Here is a 12485-nt window from a genome sequence, read left to right on the forward strand (position 1 = left end):
GGGAAATAGCTATCTACATCTATTTACATTTACAAATGTGGGATTTTAAAACATGCTCTACCTGTTGGGTCTCCTTTGATTCTAATCAAGGGTTCCCCAGGAATTGACATAGGCTGATGGAGTTGCTTACTGCACCAGTAGACTGGTGGGGTCTCCCTTCCATGCTGGACTTTTTGTGGCCTTTTGTGGTACGGCGGTAGACCTCCACCTGTTGGCACGGATGCTGCCTCCGCAGCCCCTGCAGCTCTCCTGCAGACACCATGGGAAGCATCTGTAATCGTGCACCTTCTTCCTATACTGCATATGCATGAGGGATAGAGCCATCTGTCATTTTCGGTTGGGTTGGTTAATTTTTCACTTGGCCAAAAATGTAAACTGCTTGAGTAATTGTGCTTATTTAAAAAAAAACATTTCATATATATTATAAATCTTGGTAAAGAATGTGAAGTTTGACTAAAAGTAGGTGGATAAATGTTTTGCACATGTGGTCCATAATTGAACATTTCAAAATTGTATTTGTCACGAAATGATCCAGTGGACATATTCATTATCACCCTCTCAATTATGTGTAACAGCTGTATTTTTGATGGATCTAAATGACACAACCATGACAACCCAACCCGACCCACCCCCCATCAGGCAGCCCCAGCAAGCAACTTCAGTCACCTCTCATTAAGCACAGGCGCCCTCTAGCGTTTCTCAGCTATACTTTCCTAAAACGGGACGAATGGGAGGTGGGCAGTCTCTTGAAATTGGCTCTGATTCAACCGCACACACAATACACGCTCAGACCACTGCCTACAGTGAAGTCCCGTGTTACCCACCTAAAACCCAAGTGTGGGCCCCATGTGGACATGGTGGCTGGAAACGAACACTACACTTCCCAAGAGTCTCAGCGATTCCTTGCTCTGTTTGTCACAGGAGTTCAATCTTCAATTTTTCATTTCATGATACCCATCACTATCTAAAAACAGTTCGTCGTCGCTGCCATGGCGGAACCTGCAGCTTGTCCGCCTTTTCAGTTGGGAAGACCTCGATATGATCAGGTAACTAGGCTCTGATGAGTTTCTTCTGTATGCAAAGTGCATTGTTTCCTCGGGTACAGATCAACATTTAATTTTTGCAGATAGATTTGAGGTGTTATGATATCTGCTGTTTGCAACTGCCGATTGGAAGTTGCAGATAGTCTTCCGCTCCTTGCATAATGTGTCTGGCACATCAACCGTGTAGCCTAACCTCTACTGTATTATGATAACCATCGTTGTGAATGTCATCAAGCATATTGTGTTTGTTTGATTGGACTGGGAAAACTCGAAGCTACTTGATCAAGTTCATAACCTATCAATGGTATAGGTGAATTAAATTCAGAAAGTAGTTAGATGATTTAATAAAGACTAATTACAAAGATTTCCAATTAATTTGGGATGGAAAAAAAGGGAAATTTGCGTGCGTAATTGGGCAATTGGGTTGCCTACTGACACTTAAAATGTAGGCTATCAATATTGCAAAAAATATATTTTGTTGTTTCAGGATACAGGGTGTAGCAGAACTTAAACGTCTCCAACAGCAGGACAGCCCACTCAGCATCTGTTTGGATACTATCGCTGTTCTTTGCTTGCCTAGATGCCATTGTATTGTTTGTGTTTCTTGCTCATTTTTTGTGCTTTACTTTTAGGACGTTTGGAAATCTGGGTCAGTTCTGTAAAGCATGTAAGATTAATGGGCCGGCTGTCCATATCGTTCAGATCTTTAAATATATAACCATTGCAGACTGTACTTTGGTCTAATAGGTTACCATTGCCAAAGGACTCCATGGAAACGCCACTGTCTATTGGACTCTTCTATAATTAGAAAAGCAAATTGCGACGCTAGTCTGTCACGGGCACGTCAAATTCCCCGTTATTTAATGAGATAGGCTATAGACTAGATGGGATCACAATACGCCGATATTATCATCACACATCGAGTGCTATACCAGCGTTACATTAGACTCTGTGAACGTGTAGTGTTGTTTTTTATCGGGACAGGCCTATTTCACCATCAGGTCCAGAATTACCAATACCTTTGTGAAATCATCTTACCTTAATGAGGGATCCCTCTGCTGGTCAGTGTATCACCCTCATAGCTCCAGCTCCTACTCCCTCTTACCATGGGATTTGTATGTACAGGAGCATGAGAAGGACAAAGGGTGTCATCATAAATATTCATTGACTGCTACAGGACAGCTGTGCCAGCATTTATGCAAGGTTCTTCTCTTTTACAGCTCTGCAAATACAGAATCCGGTACACACTTGAAAGTCTGTTGTAGATTCAAATTTCAGAATGTAGGATAACCGGAATGTAGGATTATGGTCCCTTCTAATGAATTATACTGTTTTAGGTTGGCATAATTTGGGCAAATTGGGACCCATCTTTCTTTTAGATAGTAAAAATCTTCTCAGTCCTTGAATGGGGGGTGTGTTTCTCATTGCACAGATGCATCACTGCTTGCTGTGTTGCGTAGTCTCGAGGGATCTGAAACACATGCATAATTAAAGGCTTCTCTCTTGCATCTGCGCCCTGCTCTCTCTCTCTCTCTCTTTCTGTCTCACACACACACACTCACAGATCACACATTCCAGCAGAGAAGCTGAGATGCTCCACTGTGCTGTGTTGCTCGCTAACCTGTTTAAAAATAACACACGACATGAGCAGCAAGGAACCAAGAAACGGAGCTACTGAAAGGTGAACAAGGCCGAGGAGTTGCCGTCATAGATAGATAGATAGATAGATAGATACTTTATTGATCCCCAGGGGAAATTCAAGTATTCATTGATACCTTTGGAGGGAAATTCATCTCGCTCTCACCGAGTGGCCTAATTTCACAGAGGAAGAATTGCTCCAAGAGAGAAAGAGAGAGAGTTGAGTGAAGCTGCCATGTTTGGTCCCTTGCATTTGCCAACAAACAAACCCTTGGCAACCATCGTCCACTGGGTTTTTTCTCTAACTTTTGGCACCCATTCCAGTTGGCACGGGCACACAGACAGAGCAGGAGGGGGAGCAATAGCCATACCGGAGTGAGAGGGACTAATTGGAATGGAGTTATAGAGGCATTCTCACATCCGAGTGTTCTCTCTGGAAGTACTCGTCCACAGAGAGTGTCTGTAGTGTAGGATACCTCAGAGTCGAATTATACTTAGACTAATATAATGGGCATAGCTGGTTTGCAAGCTCATATTGTGCATCTTAGTGCAAAAACAGTGTTCTTTTTTAAGTATATTTATTGGGCTTTTATACTTGTGGCTATTAGATTTGTGCTGACAGATGCAAAGCGATATAAAAAGGCTATAAAGGAGACATACAGTAAGAAATGTTTTATGACATGAAATGGCTTTCAACTTCAGTTCCTTACTTTCAGTCATTTAGGTGGTGTCATGCAGTATGTCATTGGATGTTGTTACTGTAACTGTTGTTGTTTTGTTCCATAGAGCTCATTTCTGGGGAGGCTGAAGCATTTCATTGACATCATTGACCCCAGCACACTCTTTGTGTCAGAGGTAAGGAGGTCTCCACTAGGCTTAATTGTTCCCTGTAAACACCCATTTACAGTCATTAATTACATCATAAAATGTATCTGTTGTTATAGTGACAGCTGTTAAGTTAAATTGGTCGGAATGAAAACAAGCTTAACTTACAATAAAGCTTGCCCAGTGGCTGCCATTGTTCAAAGGACCCCCTGCACGGAAAGCCCTCTGCTTTTGGTGGGAGTCCAATGTAGACTGTATTGTCTCCTTCCTTCTCCCTCTTTTTAGGGTCGATTAAATGAATGTGTGAAGCTCCTGGATGACTATAAGAATGGTAGCCTTTCCCCTGGAGTAACTGACTCACAGGTACATGAACGATACAAGAAGATAGAAAAATAAGAAATACCAATCCCAAAAGAAATTTGAGTATCAGAACCGTCCTGCACATGAAAATACAAAAAGGAAAAATAAATAAAAGATATCAAAATATAAAAGATAAAGGTCACCTCAGTTGCATCGATGTGGGAGAGAGGGGAAGAGTTATATAATTTGAAAGCCATTGGTCATACAGTTACAGTTGGTACTGTGGTGTCTTATATTTTCCATTGTAATGAGTGAATGTGAGGACATGCATTTCTTGATTTTTGTTTGTTTTACCCATCGTGAAATCATATCAATATTTCAAAAGATTCTTAAAGATGATTTCTTTGTTCAAAGCTCTGGGAAGCACAAAAAGCCAAACAGGTAAGACTTCTTTCCAAATATTTTTTTCTCTTTTGCAAAAATCACTGAAGCTGAAATGTCTTTCCAAAAAAAGTTTGCTCTCATATCTAAATGATATTTTTTGTATAAAGAAAAGTGAAACTTATTGAGATATTTATTGTCAATATTGTTTTTCTTGTGGAAACATTCCATTCTCAGCATATTATCGCACTTGATAAACCTGCAATAAACATGCTGAAGAATGCCTTTGTCATCCCTCAAAAGGCACAGACACGTTACCTTTTGAAAGACAAAAGTACACTGACACTGTCAAATCGGTGCACATTTGACAGTACTAGTCATGCTATGACCACTGAGGTTGTCATCTGTCTGAATGCAGGCTATCATTCATCCTGATACAGGGGAAAAGATCTTTATGCCTTTTCGCATGTCAGGTATTGCTTTCTAACACTGTCATTACATCTGCATGCATGGCTATACTGAGTTATTCAGTCTTACTCATTCCACATGTACTCTATTGTATGCTTACTTTGTGTTGATAGTATGTAATGCATGAAGAAAAACATTATTTTATTTTTGTGTTTTGATGCAAATGTTTGTATTTAAATGGTTGCTGTTCTTGTCATGCTTCAGTCTTATAACTAATTGAGCGTGTTTGTTTTTGGCAGGCTATGTCCCATTTGGAACACCAATAGTAAGTTTACAGCTGCTTGCCGGAGTGTAATATCAGATTAATCAGTGTGAGAACCTTAACACATGGGCGTACTATCCAAGGGAAGTGTTAAGTGTCAAATACTGTAGATACATGTGAGTGTAGGGAAGAAATGCTGTTAGGTTAAAGTTCAGTATGTAAAATTGTTGTTGAATAATGATTTAACATCCCCATAACCAAATCCAACCCCTAAGATTAACCATAGATTGTAGTTAACAGTCAACAGATATTTTGTTGTTAATCTGAGCATAGCTGTTGATCTGTCTTGTTAATCTGTAGGTGGATTATCCGAGTAAAGTGTGACCATTTATTTTGCTGGTCTTTTCTTTACAGAGATTTATGAGAGCAAGACCTCAGTCAGGAGTGAGACAGAGACAAACACCATTCATTAGCCTAATGGAGCTCTAACTATTTATGGCAGGTTCATTATGTGTCAGGGTTTTAATCATTGCTCCTTTTATAGGTCACTGCAAAGGCTTTGAATTAAAACATAATTGATTTATTTTTTAAATGCTGTAGCTCTAAGAGTGTTTGTTACGAGGGTCATTTCCATATGGCTGTGCATATTTAGTAGTTTCTAATTGGTTGTTGTCTGTTCTACCTGTTTTAGGTTGTGGGCCTTCTGCTTCCTAATCAAACACTGGCTACAACTGTTTTTTGGCAGGTAAGGATTGAGGAACGAAGGAAATCATTGTCACACCAAAGATTAATAGATAACCAATCAGACATTTTCTGGAAATTGCACTTGGAGTGTGAAGGTCATGAATGAAATAGTTTTTAAATTGTAATATTTAGTATTGAGTAATATCATTAACATGCACTGTTATGTTATGAAGGTAGGGGTTGGGGGGGTATTTTCTTATGCAGGGCTGGGGAGACAGGAAACATAAGCAGTTTGCTTTGGTATGACATTGTCATTCATAGATGCAGTTTATAGAGACATGTCCCTTATATAAAGATGAGTACTACTATGTACTATGTAGGTACTACGCTAATAACCAAATCTTTTTTTTTCCTGCAGTGGTTGAATCAGAGTCATAACGCCTGTGTGAACTATGCAAACCGCAATGCCACAAAGGTAATATGTTATGTAGTTAGGTTTTTCTAGGTCATCCTATTCACTTGAGAAATGTAAACAGCTGGAGTTTCAATGGAGGGAGAGCAGATTTGTAATTCCATATGATTGATCAACCCTCTGTCCTCAGGGCAAAGGGGTCTGCTTAGCATATGGCATACAAGCCCCTGACGTAGACATTTTTTAAGAGTTTCCACTATAGTGTATTTTTAGTTGTAGTGCAATTTTACCGTACAAGCTGTAACAGATGGTCTAGAATGCGGCGGGCAGCGCGTCTGGTTTTCAATCAACCAAAAAGGGCACATCACCCCACTGTTCATTGAACTCCACTGGCTAGCCGCCTGCATCAAATTCAAGGCACTTAATGCTTGCCTACAAAGTGATCTCTGGGTCTGCTCCCACTTAGTTAAATGCCCTCATAAAGGCTGATGTTACCCCTTGACCGCTCCGTTCCTCCAAAGACATGCCGTCTGGCTCTGCTGCCCGTTGCACACACAACAGTCCAGACTATTCCCATTTGTAGTTCCCAGATGGGGGAACGACTTAGAGCTGCAGTTGGCAAGATTTTTTTGATCATATTCACTGAAACCGACACTATGCTCCGACACAACAACATAAATCAGCCGGTTTTAGAAAAAAAAAACGCACTTCTACCTCCACCTAGAGCCTGTTATTTGTTTTGTAAAAATCCACAGCTCCCGGTTCTTCTGGTCCAATCAGAGCAGGGCTGTGTAAGATCTGACTGTCAATCACTAATTTGTAGTGTAGTTCCCAGATGGTGGAACGACTTAACAAGTGCTACCAGAACAAGGGTGTCCCTCTCTATCTTCAAGAAGCTCTTAAAAACCCAACTGTTCCAAGAGTATCTCTCCTAACACATCTACCCACCTAATAACGCACTTACCATGCACTTCCTTTTGCTACCTCCTCCTGCCACTAATTCCTTCAACTACACTTTGTCTAATACTTGCTCTTATCCTCTGCTACAGTAGTCTTGTGGAGTTTGTAAAGTAGTATTTATTGTTACCTAAGGTATCGTTTGCAATGTAGCTTGAATATTATGCTGCCTTCACTTGCTATCAGAATTATGGTAAAAATAAGTGCAACATGCAAAATGCACATTAATGCCCACTGAGGTCGTCATTTTAAATGGGAAATTGGGAAATAATTTTGATACACGAGTTTCCGAGATGAGATAACCTTTGACATTTCAACATGGTGGAGAGTAATCGTTACGTATGGTAAATAATGCCTTCATAAACAGTTACATTTCTCACCGTTTGCGTTTGGCGGCATCCTCCTCCTGCATTAACAAATCAATAACTGTTTTACCAACGTAGCAGGTAGGATGAACCGTATGTCCGACATTGTTTTCTCTCGCTCCAACAGCAAAAGCACTTGAACAAAACACACTCATAGTTCCAAATTCAAAAATGCGAAGTATTGTCTTCCTGACAGCATGTGAAGGCGCTTTGGATAAATGCATCTGCTAAATGAATAGATGCAAATGTAATGTACCGGTAAATGTAACTTGTATGAATGTAACTTGTCTTCTATTAGCCTGTCATTGTACTCCTTGAAATCCTAATAATTATCCTGTAACATATTATTCTCTCAGCCCACACCAACTTCCAAGTTTCTGCAAGGCTACGCTGGAGCTGTCGGTAGTGCTGTCTCAATTGCAGTAAGTTCCACCTAACCGCTCTTTGCGATACAAGCTGTATGTATTTCTTAGTAAATGTTAAGCAGTCAACCAACTACGAACACTAACACTCACCTCTAGGTATTCTGGGTATACCGAAGTCCTTAACCTATGTGCAATGAAGTGAAAGCTGCATGTGAATCTATTGTTAGAATGAATGAACCAGCTTACCTTTAGCCAAGCTAAGCTCAGACCACAACACATAGGGGATTTCAGCTGTTTTTCTTAAATACCCCTTTGGAGAAATAAGGAGCAGTAGGACTAGACTAAGAAGAGAAAATTATATTTTGACGTCTTAAGTTGAATCCAGTTGCACCACTGTTGTGCTCTCGAGCAAGGCACGTAACCCCAGGGTGCTCCAGGGAGTCTGGCCGTGCAATTAATAGACATCTGTAAGGAAGTCTGGCCGTGCAATTAATAGACATCTGTAAGTCGATTTGGAAAAAAGCGTCATCCAAATAGATACAGATAACTGACCACACTTCATATCCACATGTCGACCACACTCCAAACAAAGTCACCTGTTCACTTCAGATCTGAGCAGACACTACGGGTGCAGATCATTTCTCTATTTGTCCTTCCTTCCTTCCTCCCTCCATTCCTCCATCCCTTCCTCCCTCCCTTCCTCCCTCCCTACCTTCCTTCCTCCCTTCCTCCCTCCTGTCCTAACCCCTTCCCTCCATTCCTCCATCCCTTCCTCCCTTCCTTCCTCCCTCCCTTCCTTCCTCCCTCCCTACCTTCCTTCCTCCCTTCCTCCCTCCTGTCCTAACCCCTTCCCTCCTTCCTTCCTCCCTCCCTACCTTCCTTCCTTCCTTCCTTCCTCCCTTCCTTCCCTCCTCCCTTCCTGCCTCCCTTCCTTCCTCCTGTCCTAACCCCTTCCTTCTAATTAATTTTGTGAAGGAAATGAGGAAGGAACGATAGGAGGATGGAGGAATGAAGGAGAGGCAGATATTAGAAATGAGATTTCCTGCACACTCACTCTCTTTTAAGAGACGTCAATTACGAATGACGATGCGGCGCTTCACCCCTTCGGCTAGAATAAACAAACGGTTTTACATGCAAATGGCAGAGAATATGAACTTATGCCAAAGCCTTCAAATATCATATGAGCATGGAGCGGGAGGACCAAAGACCGAGGAGAGAGGACGCATGCAAATAGAGCTTTGGGATGCACCCTATCGCTCGCACTCAAGCTCTACTGTTTGCACTCAGACTCTGCCATAGGCCTCACACCTGTGGCCTATGTACAATCAGACAAAAAGGCACCACAGCGTCCCCTGCTGAATGGAGTGTGATTGTGCAAGTGTGCTGTCAAAAACTCATGCACCTCATTTCCTGACAGAAACTGAAACTTAAGCCATCTGTGACATTCATGAAATAGACTCTGCTGTTCTAAAACTCTGTGTGTGTGTGTGCCTGTGTGTCTGTGTGTCTCTGTGTGTGTGTATGTCGACTTGTTATTTTACCTGTGCCTATAAAGGTGGGGCTTAACATACTGATCCAGAAATCCAGCAAATTCAGTCCAGCAACTCGTGTCATTATTCAGAGATTCGTCCCCTTCCCTGCTGTGGGTATGTTTTATCTTGCACTCCGCCGTATCGTCTCTCACAGTTACTGTGTTACTAAGGCAACACTATCATCCTGCTTAGCGTTTTTGTTTGTTTGTTTTGTAAAGCATGTGTCAGGCTGAATGCATGGCTTGCATATGGCTTAGTTTTCAATATTTGTTTTAGTTGCACACTGTGGTTTTAATAAAGTGTCTAGTGCTGTTTTTGATGACTAGTTATCCTTCAGGAAAATATGTTGTATAGTATTGGCAGAGGAATGTTTGCTACCACACAGTATCTGGCAGGTAAATCGCAGTATTTGAAAACTACATATTTCAATTAAATCAAAACAGTGATGTCATATTTATTTATTAACACTGACTCTTGTTATGCAGATTTCAGCACTGAAAATATGGCTGTAACAGGCACTCATTCACTCATTTTGGGGCAGCCGTGGCCTACTGGTTAGCACTTCGGACTTGTAACCAGAGGGTTGCCGGTTCGAACCCCGACCAGTAGGCACGGCTGAAGTGCCCTTGAGCAAGGCACCTAATCCCTCACTGCTCCCCGAGCGCCGCTGTAGCAGGCAGCTCACTGTGCCGGGATTAGTGTGTGCTTCACCTCACTGTGTGTTCACTGTGTGCTGTGTGTGTTTCACTAATTCACAAATTGGGATAAATGCAGAGACCAAATTTCCCTCACGGGATCAAAAGAGTATACTTATACTATATACTTATACCGGTACTCATTCATTCCCACTGATATATAAATTACCTGTAAAATCCTAAAGAGAGAAGACATACATTTAAGTTATCTGCTCTGTTTGAGGGGTGAAGACATTCATTTATTTTATGCAATGTGATCCATTTCTTATTAACACTGCCTCAGTCTTTGTGCGGTCCTCCTGCATTCCTAATTGTCAGATCTCATAAGCAGCGGCATAATGTGAAGGGGCCTTTGCCAGAACACACATTGGCCATGTTTAGTGCAGAAAGGACACGGCGATGTCCCAGTGATTAACCCAGCTCCTCGTGCCTCCTCAGCCAGCGCCAACATCTGTAACGTGGGCCTAATGAGGCACAACGAGCTCTCCGAGGGGATCGATGTGCTGGACGACAACGGGAACGTCGTGGGCTCGTCCCGGATTGCTGCCAAACACGTCTGTGAAAGACTGCTTACATTCCATTGCTAATGTTTTGTTTTCTCAGTATTGGAGGAAAAATCAATAAAAAAATACCTTTTTTATATATATATTTTCCCTCAGGCACTGATGGAGACAGCCTTTACAAGAGTGGTTCTACCGTTTCCCATCTTTGTCCTCCCGCCAATGATAATGGCCTACCTCGAAAAGTATGACTATCTCCTGATGTGAACCAGCTGTCCATACAGCCTGCCCAGCAAGCATCTATTGATCATTCTGATCCAGTAAAACAGCATGCATGCTGTGGTTATTGATTACTGATATATTTCAGAATTTAAGCCCCATGCCTCACTGTCTGTTAGGTCCGCAGAGTGAACCATTGCACAGAACCAATGCCTTTGTTGTAAATTGTGCATAATAACCCCGCTGCGCTAATTTGTTTAAAACTTTTGCATTCAAGTTAATTCTGCAAACCTACCACTACAAATAGAATTAAATTCTGTGGGAAACACTGGAACCATTGCACGGAACCAATGCCTCAGTCTTTATATATGGTAATATCTCAAATGAGCCATACCAATTCAGGCTGTAATTAACAGTGACACTGTAACCCAGTTCTGTTCTGCCCTGGACTGGGAAAGCCCAGTGTGTTTTTAAAAAAAAAACTGTAGAAAAAATCAAGAAAGTTGTTCAGGGCTGTGCGTGTGTTTGCCTTTGACAGACTGCCACTGCTCCAGGCTCACCGCAGGCTGATGCTGCCCATCCACAGCTTTGTGTGTCTGGCTGTGTTCGGCCTGTCCTTGCCTTTGGCCATCAGCCTGTTCCCACAGATGTCTCAGGTACTGCCCGTCCTACCAACCAGTGGAATCAGCAGCTGAGAAACAGAGTTTGCGTGTGTGTTTATGTGTGTGTGTGTGTGTGTGTGTGTGTGTGTGTGTGCATGCTAAAGGGAGGGGAGAGCAGAGAGAGGTTGCTGAATAGCTGAGCTTACTTATCGTTGCCTGTATTTCGTTACAGGATTTCTTGTATCCAGTGTGTTTTTTTTTTTCTGATTTAAAAAGCAGGTGTTGTGGTGTATAGCCATGGTCAAGGTTGAAACGGGAATAGGTGTTCAGGGCTGGAGGTTTGCTCATCAGAATCTACTTTTCACAGATTGAGGTGTCTCACCTTGAGCCAGAGATTGCCATGGCGACGGATTGCAAGGTAGTGACCTACAACAAGGGACTGTGAGGAGAGGCGCAGGCGGCGAGTGGAGTGGACGGGAAGGGAGCCAGTTCCTGATGTGCAGCCAATCACAAATGTGAATGAAACCATTGGCAAAGTGTATGCCTGCCAATTCTGGACATGCTCACAAAGAGGACTTGTATGTAGCCATAAAGCAATACTAATGGTAAACCTGTTGTCTATGAGTTATAATCCAGGGTCTTAATTGCACTGACATAATTGTCTAACAATAAACCTCTAACAAACTAAAAGGGAACAAGCATATCTCTAATCTTGCTTCTATTTTGATATTGATTAAGTACTGTAACTCTAACAGAGATTCATGCATTTTGAGAATGGACATTGTTAAAAGATTTTTCTTCCTACCTGTTTTGGGACTAATTTCTATTCATTTATACAATGATTTGGGAAAATCAATGATAATATGTAAAAATTGCATGGTCTAAACATCATTGTACAGACGATGTACTTTTATCAGTAAAGTACTTTTACTTTATCTATATACTTATTAAATGTAGCTTAAATTATGACATTATTTATTGTGTTTTGATGACCAATTCATTTAAGTGCAGCTAATTGCTTGCAAGTGAAATGCTTTGAATTCTATATGCATCAGTTAAGAACGCTGTAGAAATAATTATTGCATAATTGTCATTAACATTTTTAACAAAAATATGTAATCTATTAATATTTAAATACAGTATGTTGTATTGATGGTTAATGCTATTGCTAATTTTTTAAGCACTGGGTGATATTTGCAATGCAAATACAATACTCCTACAAATAATACTGTAATGCAAAATAAAATTGAAAATCAATATAAACACATTTAACGTGCATTGGCATTTACTTCTTTAT

At 41.3% G+C, this 12485-nt stretch overlaps 1 protein-coding gene across 2 annotated transcripts; it reads left to right on the plus strand.

Moving 5' to 3' along the window:
* The first annotated feature begins 782 nt into the window (after nucleotides 1-782).
* On the plus strand, nucleotides 783-12455 carry LOC125286970 (sideroflexin-5-like). Of its 2 annotated transcripts, XM_048232336.1 has the most exons (14): nucleotides 783-1046; nucleotides 3468-3536; nucleotides 3792-3869; nucleotides 4221-4247; nucleotides 4606-4660; nucleotides 4895-4920; nucleotides 5549-5602; nucleotides 5960-6016; nucleotides 7632-7697; nucleotides 9196-9286; nucleotides 10306-10421; nucleotides 10527-10612; nucleotides 11125-11242; nucleotides 11556-12455. In XM_048232336.1, the coding sequence occupies exons 1-14, from the start codon at nucleotides 990-992 to the stop codon at nucleotides 11631-11633; spliced, it is 978 nt and encodes a 325-aa protein (XP_048088293.1). In that variant the 5' UTR covers nucleotides 783-989; the 3' UTR covers nucleotides 11634-12455. The 2 variants fall into 2 exon arrangements, with proteins under 2 accessions (XP_048088293.1, XP_048088294.1); XM_048232337.1 differs by lacking the exon at nucleotides 3792-3869.
* The last annotated feature ends 30 nt before the right edge of the window (nucleotides 12456-12485 follow it).

Source organism: Alosa alosa, chromosome 21, assembly GCF_017589495.1.
Source record: "Alosa alosa isolate M-15738 ecotype Scorff River chromosome 21, AALO_Geno_1.1, whole genome shotgun sequence".
Classification (NCBI taxonomy): domain Eukaryota; kingdom Metazoa; phylum Chordata; class Actinopteri; order Clupeiformes; family Clupeidae; genus Alosa; species Alosa alosa.